The 13,660-nt window shown below is 31.6% G+C and overlaps 1 protein-coding gene across 1 annotated transcript in view; it reads left to right on the forward strand.

The window, feature by feature from the left end:
- The window catches only part of LOC129981644 (nose resistant to fluoxetine protein 6-like), a 35,927-nt gene that overhangs the window by 4,893 nt on the left and 17,374 nt on the right, over positions 1–13,660 (forward strand). The window contains exons 5-8 of the mRNA XM_056092570.1: positions 184–425; positions 1,623–1,796; positions 2,788–2,881; positions 6,933–7,025. Coding sequence (XP_055948545.1) covers positions 184–425; positions 1,623–1,796; positions 2,788–2,881; positions 6,933–7,025 — 603 coding nt within the window. The remainder of the gene's footprint in view (positions 1–183; positions 426–1,622; positions 1,797–2,787; positions 2,882–6,932; positions 7,026–13,660) is intronic.

Consider the following 13,660-nt stretch of genomic DNA (forward strand, 5'->3'; position numbering starts at 1 on the left):
ATACCACAGTTACCTAGGTGTGTGTAGTTAATGTCATTTGTGCGCATTCGAGTATTGTAATTATTTGTTATTTTCTGAAAGTTTGAAATGCTTATTAAAAGTTTTTCGAAGTTCCTTTTAATTTATTTTAATTGAATTTTAAATGTCAAGTCTTTTTTATTTACCTAATTATACTATTTGCAGGGTTTTTGTGTCTTGTTTCGTACTTTTGGTTTTGTTAGGAAGCGCTGTGACAATAAAGAATAATTGGAGAAGACGGCAGTTTCGCAGCATATCTTATTCAGAACAAAAAAATGTCCAGGATTCTGAAGTGTCTGAAGCAGCAGCAATTAATTGCACGCCTAAAACCTACGAGGTTTACGGTGCTTTATTGGTACAAAATCCAGAAGTGGGAGTGACATCATCTGGAACTCAAAAGAATACTGGTAGGATTAGAGTTTTGCATTTGTTTGCGCTAGAATGGATATATCCAGAGAAATAAACTATTGGAATATTAAATTAAAAATGTAGATGTGCTTTTTTTAATATTGTATAAGTGTTAATATGAAAGAAGTTACTTATAGTTACTTAGTTATTCTCTTACATAGTTACTTATGTAAGAGAATAGAGATAATTGTTAACTTGAGTTTAAATTTCTCTCTTTATTTTTAATGCGCCAAATATATATAAAGAGTGTGGTGATGTTCATGTAGAGTGTTGTATAAAGCATTTCATTGCTATTAGAAAAATAGACTCTTTATTACACTAACAACTATCGGAACATCACTACTTAGCGCACGTATACACAGAACGGGGATTCCCCCGGGAGAAGTATTAACATAGATTGTATTAGGGAAAGTAGATAGGTAGCGCTTTAGAATGACATGAATAAAAGATGGCGCTACGATCACTACAAGAGAAACTATAATTGTCAAAGCATATTCTATCTCAAAATGTTGATTCATCTTCATGTTTTAAATCTTCCTAATTCCAAGAAATCCATTTTTGGGATTATATCTGTATGTCTATTTATGTACATTTGAATACGATAGTTGAAAAAATGCTGTGTAAGCTAAATAAATGAAATTTGGGATTTGGTTTTTGATCTAAAAATGTAGATTTGTCATAAAGTTTGGATGAAATTTGTCAATGGGAGAAGAGTCTTTCTATATATCCATGCATGTGTGAATCTGAAAAATTCAAAAACTCAAGCAGCTAAATGGGTGAAATTTGGCGAATGATGTTAATATTAAAATGTTTGATTTATATCAGATTTTCAATTGAATCTACGCAATAATAAACTCTCTGTCAATTCCTTTAACGGTTTGTATTTGTTCACAATAAATTTTTAAAAAATTATATTAAGATTATATTAAGATATCTGTCAATTAAAAGCCAATTCTTTTCCTACGGTGTACTGGGAATAACACTTCTTTTTCCATTTTTTTAAACATTTTATCAAGCTAGTTAATTTATATGTTGTGATTAAACGTATTATTTGTCACTGTCGGAATTATTAAACTATAATAGAATTTTTTAACTACGAGTTTGTTTTTACCCTGTGTTTTAGTTATGCACATTAAAAATTTAATCACAACCAATAATAATAATATTTCAGATTATTTTATTAAATTATTTTTTAGATCAATCTATTGCAAAAAGGATCTTACTTTGTTTTTCTGCTGTTGAAAATGGTGAAAAAATTCTAAGCACAAATATTTCAGAGGGTCAACTCCTAAGTGTTCATGGAATTCGATTTCTGAGTTTGACGTGGGTTATACTTGGACATACGTATATTTCTTCAATGAATATGATTGGTAAGAATTTTAATATTAGTTTTGGTATTTTGAAAATTTATCATTTCGGAAGAAAGAATAAAAGAACGTTTATTCATTTTACTCTCAAATGATTTGTAACAAAGCAATATTGAATCTGAATCATTTGATTATTTTAAATGGTACCAACCAAAAGTAATGCTGATTTTTTTCAGTTTTTTGTAAAATATTTAGCATTTGAATTTGCATTTTATGCCACAAAATTTGACACTTTTTTTAAACACAAATTACAAAAAGAAAACACGAGTTAATAGTTAAACAGATATTTTATAAAAAGAGAGTAATAGACGGAAGATGTTCCATGATTAAAAAAAAAGTAAATAAAAGAGAATGCAGAGTTTGCTGTTCTATTTCCAAAGTTTCAATTGCGAGGAACGACTACAGTTAAATTATTACACAATTAAACTGATATGAATAAATTCTTTAAAGGCTGTTATTTTATATTAAAAAAAATTGAAGCATTGAATTGTTTAACCTTTACATTAAACTGTAATTCCATTTTAAAGTAATATAAAAGTATAATTTTAATTTTAAATTGTGCTAGGAAATGCTGTTCAGTGTTTGTGTTCCAGATTTTCAAATAAAACCAGTAATGAATAAAATTCTTAATTCTTAAAAGCGTTGTGCATACATGTGCAATTTACAAATTGTCAATAGAAGCTGTGTTTTTGGATGACTCAGTTTAAAATTTATGCCTGACAGCAATCCATAATTATGAATCGAAATGTTAAAATATCTGTTTATTTGTCTGAATAAATCTAAAAAGGTTTTGATTATAGTTTTTTTCTTCTTTTCTCCGTTAAATGTAATCAACTTTGAAGAAATGATTTTTCATACTGTATAGTGTCTAAATAGTATCAATAAATTTTCTTTAAAGTTGATAAATCATTTTATCTTGATTTAGGATAGCGTAAATTGTTATTAAATGCTTGATTCTAATTTACTCTAAGGTTTATTTTATTTTTTATTTTAGGAAATAGAATTGATGTATTAAAAGATCTTGATACTGTTCCTTTCCAAGTACTTTTGCAAGCACCTTTTTCTGTTGATTCATTCTTTTTGTTGAGGTCAGTAGCTTTTGATATAAAAAATTTGAAGATTTTAATTTAATAAAATTAATATTTAAGGGGAAAACATTCTTTTTAACTTCAGATTTTTAATTGTAGCCTAATCGGAAAACTTCACCACTTATATTAGAGTAATTCAGTTTGAAATTAATAATTAATATTTTCAGGGCATGAGCTTAAGTAGTGATCGAGATTCAATGCTTTCTTAGTTTAAAATTGTTTGAAGACATTTTAGAAATCTATATAATTATCCTATAAACTAATTTCATTTTCAAAATGAAAAAAAAAATGAAGAATATTTTATCAAATAATTCTTGATGTCTGCTATCATGTTCAAATTATGAAATAAATAGTGAAAAAAAATTGGAGTATGTGGCAGAAACAGTTCCTACCTTGTTTACCCAACTTATCAACGAGCAATGGTGCTAAAGATGCATAAAATATAAAATATTTATCTATATTAGATATGCACCCTGCCTCTAAATTGAATATGCTGTTAAATTTTATTTAAAAGTTCTTCATTCAATATAAGATACTTAGGTTGTTTTTTAATTACATTTAAATAGTGTTGAATAAAGAATATTTGATATCTGTGGAACCTAGTTTTATTAATGAAATTATATTCAAGTGTATGTTTTGTCAAAGTTATTTTGCAAAGGCAAATAAATCTTAAACTCCGTTGCCTCAAGATTGTTAATGGCTTGTCAGAGAAGAATTGCAAACTGTAAACATGTTTTTACAACGAAATTCTTATTCTTCCATCAGAAGAGTCAATTGCGTACTTTTATCATTAATTCGGAAATAAAACTTTTGCCCCTTCTTTTTTTTCATAATACATACTTTTTTTTTTAATTTGTAGCTTCCGTATTTTGTAGTTGACTGATACAATTTAATTCTTCTTCAGTTCATTCCTTGTTTTTCAAATAACCAGGATAATGTATTTTTTTTTTTTTAATGTGGGACATAGTTTCTATGGTAAGAGGTCACTTGTTGAAGACCTCATTTGTCTCATTTTATCTATTAGTTTATTAAAACAATCACACATCATCTCCTTCAAATTGTTTACTGTATATTGTTGCACTTGCAGTTTCGATATCATCAAAAGTATAATTAGGGTATCATGCATGTTTTGATTGCATGTGCATGACTCATGAACACTTGAATTATCTACAGGGTACCAATCATACGTCTTTTCTGTGCTCATTACCTAAAACTTGTATCACAGGCACCAACCACTTGCAAAAAAGTTTTTTACACAACCAGCCCCAATTTAGAAGCTCATAGACCTTCAAAGCTGTAATCTATTTTTAATGTTACCTTTATCCTCTTTCGAAATCAGAATATCATTTTAAGACTGTAAGTAAAGCAAGAAGATCAATATCTTGATCAAGTACTACAACGTGTTCCTTATTATTCTCATATCTTAATTCATAAATGCAGTATGCTTATTTGCAAATTCTTTGCTGTATACATCTGCAGCTCTCTAGGTGAGCATTAAATTGCAAAACATTTCCTTATTGGCAAGATTGGCTAAAATTTGTTTATGTAATTCAGTGTGACACATTTATTTTTCACCCAATAAAATATATATTTCATCAAAACTTATATGACATTCTATAACATTGATTTTTATATTACTTTCAGTATATCAGTCGTTTGCTTTTGTATGTGTCTTAGATTTCGGGGTGCAAAATGTGCCGTAGATAAACATCATCAAGATCCATTGATCTGATCATAATACGTTATGAACGATAGTCTCTGTCAAATGTGTGTGTATTCATAAGTAGTCATTACTACTAGCTGGTAATGTAATTTACAGAACAAGTCATTAATACTTATGGGCGCTAATTAAGATCTCTAATTTCTTAAAGAAACAGTATTGATTGTGTGAGAACTAATTTGCATTTTACTATTCTTTGCAAGAATTTTCGAAACTAAAATTGTACTAATACCAAAGCAGTCAGCTAAAGGAAAGAGTTAATAGAGAGATAGAACGAGAATTACCAAAAATTATTTTAATAAGCATAAATTTTGTAGAACAAGATGATTTGTTGCTTAATATTATTTTTCGCACTAACAATTTTGTTTTATTCGTTATTTTTGACTTTAGCGAATTGACTTTTAATTTTTGACTTAGGAAAGATTATGTTTTGATTGGTGTTTAGAAAATGTTAGATTTTTTGTTCCAAAATGATGAAATGATGATAATTAAAACATAGATGCTACAATAAAAACATATAGACTTTTAAATTAGCATTATTTATATCAAAATATAAAACAGCATGCATATTAAATTTGATTTTCGTTCAGTTAACTCCAGTAATTTAATAAAGCATGTATTTGTTGTTTATAAATAAAAATTCCCTGAAAAAAATTAAATATTTTGCCGACATTTCGATTTTTTATAGATAAAATATATGTTTTTACAGAAAGCTATGTTAGATACAAATTTTAAGTACATTTAATAATTTATAGAAAATTTAATTACTTATATTTAAAAAAGGCATAATTATATGGTTATATCTTGCTTAATAAGTGAAACACAGCTTCTCATCCTCTCTCAACCGCAAATTCTGAGAATGAGAAAGGAAATTTTTTTTTCTCAAAGGAGAGGATTTTTTTGGTTTTTCATTTTCAGGAGGTCCAACATTTAAAAACTTTATCTTTTTTTCTTATTTTACTTAATTGCAATAGACTAAGTCTTAGACCTTTTATTAAGAGAAGAAAGTGTAAAAATTATATATAACCCGAAACAATGCCTGAAATTAAATCGAAGTTTAATCTTGCATTTCCCAATGTGTGGAGAGAAGTGAATTTAGAATTCTTCTGTGTTGAGAGATTTAAACGGTCGTGTTTGCTTAACACAAAGCAAGAAGCCATTTTTGTCTCAAGCAAGCCTTTTGATTTATTCAATTGTATTTTTCTGAATTTCCGCAGGTGAACAGAAAATTTGTAACAGTATGATAACAGAGAAACGGCAGGAAAAATAACCGATTGCTTCAAACATGGGGAACCAGTGCGGAGGCGGGGGGGGGGGAGGGGGGGCATTAATGAGCAACCTTCCAAACGATGTAGAGAAACTCATGATATAATTGCCCGTTTTTTACAGCTACTGATGAATCGATGAAGGATTTATTTTATTCAACAAAGAAACTAATTAAAAAAGCTTTTTGATATCTCTTCATTGGAAAAGCGATGATATCTCTTCATTTAATTTAAATTTTAATTAATTTCCTAATTTTTATTTTAAATTTGCCCATATTATTTCATTCTAAAATTTTATCTTATTTCCTTTTCCAAATCCTACTTTTTCATTTAATTACTTCCAACATGCGGTCTAAAAAATTTCTGAGTATTGTAGCTTGTTTCCCACGCCACTATTATGGCTTGTATTTAAGGATAAAGATCCTTAAGATTTTTTTAAAGATACCTAATATTCTTTTTCTTGAATCAACATATGTCAAAGAAATCCTTATCAGATTCTATTTGTAAAAGCTTAAGGAAAAGTTTCACACTTTCCACGTGTCACGGTGTAGACAGAGGCACCATCTTAATCACTCTTCCCTGTGTACAAATTATGTTCTCACGCGATAAAATAAATAATTTATTCCAAATTTGCCTTCCTTTCGGTCACGCATCTGAAAATTATGATATATCAAAAGTTTTAAAGATGAAAGCAAACGCAAATTATATCTCTTTTTAATAAAATGTGGATATCTTCGGTTAAAATACCCTTTTCTTTAATAGTTTGTAAATTTACTGTGTCAGAAATAATGAATTACAGTTTGTTTTAATTGGCAGTTTGTTTTCCAAAAAATGTAACCTTTCAGTTAGGCCATCTCTGGACAACTGATTTTGTTAGGGTGGGTGTTTGCTATTGAGGGATTTCTCTGCTTTTCTGTTTTATACTTATAAATTTATTGCATAGTTTTTCGATAAACATATTGCATTGTTTTTGGTTAAAGTCTGTTTAGAATATTCTAAAGGTTTTTTTTTTAGCATATTGGTAATTCTTAGGTTTTATTGATTACATGATTTGACTTTTTAACAGTGGTTTCCTGTTGGCATATTTGTTTTTGAAAGAAGCTGATCGGAAGAATGGAAAAATAAGTTGGCTGTACTTTTATGTCCACAGATTTTGGAGGTAAAATTTTAGACTCTAAAATATACTGTTTGCTGTTAGATGATTAGAAACATTTATAGATAATTCATTTTTATTCAGAGAAAAACCTTTTATTTTATTTATGAAATGAGCCGACATCATAAAGGAAGTGATGGAAGGGTAATTTAAGCAATTTTTTTAAAATATGCAAAATTTGTACATTTTGCTGATATATTAAACTTTCTCTTTAACTTAAGACATAAAAATGAATTGTAGAAGAGTCTTAGTGATTAAGAAAAAAGCGAATTAATTTTTTTTATATAAACATTTAAATATTTGTTGTTGCTTGTTGTTGTTGTTGTTGTTGAACACCTTTTTGTAATCTTATAATTCCTCGTTCTTATTGGGGGCCTGAAGCGACATTTAAGCTTTAGGGTCAGTTTTTCTGAAGGTTTGTTGTGTTCGAAGTGCCAGAGCACATTAAATCCATCAAATTTTCTACTGTTGTTGTGGGAGAAAGGCGATGTCATCCGACTATGATTCAAAATTATGTAGTCCATCACAGAGTAACCCTTGGTCTGCTTCAAAATAGAATGTTTCTAAAACTGAACTACAATCTTTATACTTTTAGAAATTTTTGAAATAAAATTTTCATAAAATAGTATTTGGTATTAATGAATGCTCAAGTGAAGTTTTCGGTAGAATCCTATTAGATCTACCTATTGTAAAAGCACTTTTGACACAACGTTGGGAAAATTTCTGCCATGTTATCTTGTGAAATATTAAATGATGTTATTTTGATTATATGTGTTTGAACTAGCAAGGGATATGTTGTTTAGCAGGCATTTATAGATGAGCCATCTAGCTCAAAGGAGAACAAAAACCTTGTATAGGGAAGTAGAATTTTAATTGATATATCATACCTAACTAGATGGATCATTCAAGTTAGGTGAATGATTGCCTGATTAGAATGAAAATATTTTGTATTAAGAGTGTTGAGACTCTACCTGAATTTCATTTCATTCAGTCGTTTCTCCGCTAATAAGATTCAAAGATGTGGGATCGTAATGTGAAATAATCCACTCATTATTAATCTGACTCCATTTTATTATCTCTCTATCTATATACAATTCTATTTACATGCTATATATAATTTTAAAATGCTTGCTTTTTTAGTTGCCATATACAAAAACATACATTGGTTTCGCGCGCAGTTAATTCTGATTTTAGAGTTGTAAAAGCAAGTTATAACTGTAGTATGATTAAAGTTAAAATTAGTTTTTTAGCCAAAGGCGCTCGTAACATCCTCCCACCTTTTGATTTTTAAATTAGGAGGTTACAAAATCAAAATTAACAAAATATTGCATTCAAAATATTTAGAAATCAAAACATGAAATGCACATATTTGAAAAGTACATAATAAAGTTTAAAAGTTAGTTAAAACGTGAAGGTTTAACCACTCTTCTTCCACTTCTAGTTTTTGTTTCATAGTCGTTATTTTCCGAGCTCGGGATTTTGATTTCTTCATACGAAGCAACCGGTTCGTTTTTTCTCGCAACCACAGGATCGTCATCGTCTAATTCCAAGGGGTATAAACGTTGCACTGGACGCACAAGTTCTCCACTCGCTGTTTTCAGCTTCACTACTCGGATGCAGCCATCTTTCCCAGGAAACACTTCGATTACCAATCCCAAAGGCCAGTCTAGTCGCTTTTTGATATCACTTTCAATTATAACAATATCTCCAACTTGCACTTGTCTAGATTTCTTTCCTTTTGGCTTCTTCTGGATTAACAAGCTTAGATATTCTTTTCGAAATCTTTTCCTCAAGTCCTCTCGTAATTTTTGTTGATACTGATATCGTTTGGAGATATTTACTTTATCCAAAGTATCCAAATCGGGAACTCCTACCTTTGTAGTCTCTTGAATGAACATTGAGGGAGTCAGTGGAATTAAATCATTCGGATCTTCCGATAGATAATTCAGAGGTCTAGAATTGATGTTGGCTTCTACGTCACAAAGAATAGTGAACATTTCTTCGTAATGAAGCGATGCCTTTCCTAAAACTCTTCTTAAAAGCTTCTTCACCATCTTAATCATGCTCTCAAAAACTCCGCCCCACCAAGCAGCTGTTGGGGGGTTAAATTTCCACTGAATTCTTAAGACGGAGGCGTCATTGACAATCTTGTCCCAATTGTTAAAGCTGCCTAAGAAAAAACACCGTTTTCTTTCGCTTTTTATATTAAAATAGAAAAACGATATCCCACCGGTAAAAAATTCAAACTTTGTTTATTCCATCTTGGGATTGATCTACAAGTTGCCATCTACAAAATGAGACAGCAAAAAATATTTCTTAAATAACGTTGCCATTCTAAAATAAACAAATAAATAAAATAAAATATTAATACATTTTCAACATCCTCCCACCTTTTGATTATAAATAATAATCAAAATATAATACTATTAGTTAAACACAGTTAAGAGATTCAATAAATGGCAACGTTTTACAAATTTTCAATTAATATTTAAATATAAAAATGAAAATTAATGTGAAAATGTCCAATCAAAAAACAAAATAAATCACAAGTTCAGTCTCTCTGGCAATTTAATTCTTCTTGCGGCTCTACTAAATTTCATCTCGTTGCCAGAAGTACTGTCAGAAGTTTTGGTGATGTCATTTGACTTATTCAAATCATCTGGTGTCATCGAAGTGGAGAAGTCATCAGAGGATGTTAACTCTAATGGATATATTCTTTGAATTGGTCGCAGGAAATTCTGCTGTGAAGTTTGCACTCGAACAAGTCGTACATGTCCATCTTTACCTGGTATGATTTCTGTGATACGACCTAAAGGCCAGACAAGTCTCTTTTTATTATCTGCTCCCACCATAACAATGTCACCAACAGTAACTGTACATTTTCTTGATTTTTTATTTCTCCGCTGTATGAGAGCACCCAAATACTCAGATCTGAAACGATTTCTTAAGTCTTTAAGCACTGCTTGTCTGTATTTGAATCTATTGCTCACAGAATTTTGCTCTACAGCATCTATATCAGGAAGATTGCATTCATGCACATCTTGTATGAACATCGATGGAGAAATTGGTTTTATAGCTTCCTCTTCGCAAATGTAAGTTAGAGATCTTGAGTTGATTACACGCTCGCAGTCTGCCAAAACCGTTATCATCTCCTCATAATTGAGACGTGCATGTCCTAACACTTTCTTCAAAAGATCTTTTAAAATTCTAATTAATCTCTCCCACCATCCGCCCCACCAGGCAGCAGTTGGAGGATTAAACTTCCAGTCAATAGAGTTTATTGCTCCATATTTTTGGATGCGGTTCCAATCCAGTTGTTTTAAATAGTTGGCTGCTCCAACAAAATTGGAGCCATTATCGCAGTATATTGTTGTGCATCTTCCCCTGCGAGAAACAAATCTCCTAAAGGCCATTAAAAAAACATCAGTCGATGCAGCAGTAACAAGCTCGAAATGAACTGCTCTGTACACTGCACAAGTAAAAATTAGAACCCAGCTCTTCTTGTCTTTAAGGAATAAAGGTCCAGCCATATCAACGCCAGTTATCTGAAACACCGCAGCATCCTTTACTCTATTTTCTGGAAGGGGGGGACTTATAACTTCTATGTTCTTTGAGCTATATCTTTTACACGTAATGCAATTAGCCACCACATGTTTCACCGCTTTTCTTCCATTTAGGATCCAGTACTTTTCTCTAAGTGCATTCAATAGTATCTGGACTCCAGCATGACAGTTCTTAACGTGAGCATTATAGATTAACCGCTTTACCACTTCATGCTTCGGAGGAAGAACAATAGGTTTAAGAAAATCTTCACTGTCCTTGCGATAAATAATTTTAGTTTTCAAACGGATGATGCCAAGATCGTCTTTAAATACTTGTAGGGTTTTTAATCTCTTTTCTTCTTCTGGGAGAAAAGACTCATTCTGTATCATAAATAAAACCTTCATTTCTGCTTCCTGAAATTCTGTAGCGGTTAATTCACCATGCTTCTTCTCAGTTATATTTTTGCAGTTGTTCATGAAGCGGAGGATCCATGCAACAAGACGAACTATTCTATCATAGTTCGAAAAATATCTGTAGTACCAGTTTGCAACACCACGGGCTTCATTATTTGATAATATAAAAGTCGTCTTAGACTTTTCCTTTCTAATCTCTTCTTCATTCCAATCATGGTTGGTGGAACCCATAATGTTTTGAAATTCAAAAGCATTTTTCATCCATTGTGGACCCTCCCACCATCTTAGGGAGACTAGATGTTTTGCCTTGCAGCCCCTGGAAGGTAAATCTGCCGGATTCTTATCACCAGGTATGTGTCTCCATGATGTAGGATTACTCAACTTCCTTATCTCTTGGACTCTGTTCCTAACGAAGACAGACCAATTTTCTTCTCGTAATATCCATGCAAGCACTGTTGTAGAATCACTCCAGTAATATATCGTAACATTTTTCCAACCAAGAGCTTCAACAACTGAATTCGCTAGCCTCGCTCCAATCACCGCCGCAAGAAGTTCCATTCTTGGGATAGTTGTGCCTCTTAAAGGAGCCACTCGAGATTTCGCTGCAAGTAGAAATAGCTCGATTCGACCATTATTTTCTATTCTAAGGAATGTAACAGCAGCATATGCATCTTTGCTCCCATCAACAAACGTATGAATAGTGCAGTTGCTTATATCTTTTGAAGATGCTTGAACACACCTAGGAATCTGTATGTCAGACAAATGCTTAAGTTCTTGAAACCACTGTAGAAATTCTTTACGAAGCTCACCAGTTACTTCTTCATCCCAACTTGTACCTAATGTCCATGCCTTTTGTAGCATTATTTTTGGACAGAGCATCACTGGTGCAGTGAATCCAAAAGGATCAAATACTTTATGTACTGTAGATAACATACTCCTTTTAGTTACTTTTTCCACATTAATGCCATCCAGCCATTTCATGTTAATTTTCAAAGTGTCTAATTTCTTATTCCAAATAAGACCTAATACCTGAGTTTCTTCCTTTGAATTAGTTTCACAGTCGCCAGACCATTCCCATTCTCTAAGATCAAAACCACCTTTTGCCATCAAGGTTTTAGAATTGTCAATGAATCGATCTAATTGGTCTTTACTGTCGACACTAGTAACGACATTATCAATGTAGAAACTCTCCAAAAGTCTTTTCTTCAAAGATTTTTCAAATCCTTCACATTTTTGAATATGGTACTCAATTACTGAAGCTAAAAGAAAAGGGCTACATTTTACCCCAAAAACAACTCTTGTGTGACGAAAAACTCTCAATTTCTTTTCTTCTCTATTTTCCCACCACAAAAACCGAAGGAAGTCTCTATCCTCTTTACGAATACTAATTTGCAGAAAAGCTTTCCTGATGTCAGCTATAACGCCAAGCTGTCCCTCTCTGAATCGAAGAAGAATATTTGGAATAAGCTCAATGAGATTAGGACCACATTCCAAGCACTGATTCAAAGATGGATAATTTGCTAATCTCGCTGAAGCGTCAAACACCGGACGAATTGGAGTAGTGCTGCTGCTTAGTTTTATCACTGCACGGTGAGGTAAATAATTACCATAAGAGTTCATTTCGTTGGTAGGAACTTCCTCGATTATGTCTTCATCTAACCAATTTAGAAGAATATTTTCATATTTCTCATACATATTCATAGCTATAAGTTTTGAGGTAGTGTAGTCGAGCCTTTTCCTCGCCAAATCCAAGTTGTCGGGCAAAGGTGACTTATCATCAGACCATGGTAAACAAACCTCATATCGACCATCTTTATTAATTGTTACCGTTTCTAGAAAATGCTCCTTGGTCCGAAGATCAATCTCGTTCTTAGATTTTTTCTCAACAGGATCATTGATTCCGATTGAATCTAATTTCCATAAATTTGTGATTTCAGCTTCATTTACAAATAAGGACAGCACTGTTAAAGCCAGGTTTTCTTCCGAAGATTCTTCCTGTGGTACCTTACCCATTACGGTCCATCCTAAGAAAGTTTCTACAGCGACAAGACCTGAAGATAAGACTTTTCTTTTGCCAGTTAACATTTTCCCCATAACGTCAGCTCCAATTAGAATATCAATGCCTTCACAAGTATCGCTAATATCAGTTAGATTAATCTGATTTTCCTCTAATTCTTTTATCCAGGGACCTTTAAAAACCGGTCTAATATTGTCACAAATGATAGATTGATCCAGAACTTCAAAATTACAGCCGAAATCTCCAATCAAATTTCTCAATTTTACTTTATAACAATTATGTTTAAATTCATTAGTGATAACGCCACCAAAAAGAGAATGTACCAATTTTTCACATCGAACGGGTGTATAATTCATTTCTTCAGCTACACTTTTCAAAATGTAAGATTTGTGTGATGCAGAATCAAAAAGTAACCTCACAATTTTCTGTTTATTATCCGATACCACTTTAGCTTTGAGAGTTTGAAGAAATATCTTAGGGCTGTGTTTATTAAAATTAGCCATATTAACATCTAGTGCGGGTTTATCTTCTTTTCCCTCTACAGACATCTTTTGCGAATCAAGCACATCACACATTATAGGAAAATGTTTTTTAGAACATATCAGGCATTTTAAAACTGCTCGGCATCTTTTAACTGCGTGAAATGGCGATAAACATGCAAAGCAGCA

This window comes from Argiope bruennichi, chromosome 8 (assembly GCF_947563725.1).
Source record: "Argiope bruennichi chromosome 8, qqArgBrue1.1, whole genome shotgun sequence".
Classification (NCBI taxonomy): Eukaryota; Metazoa; Arthropoda; class Arachnida; order Araneae; family Araneidae; genus Argiope; species Argiope bruennichi.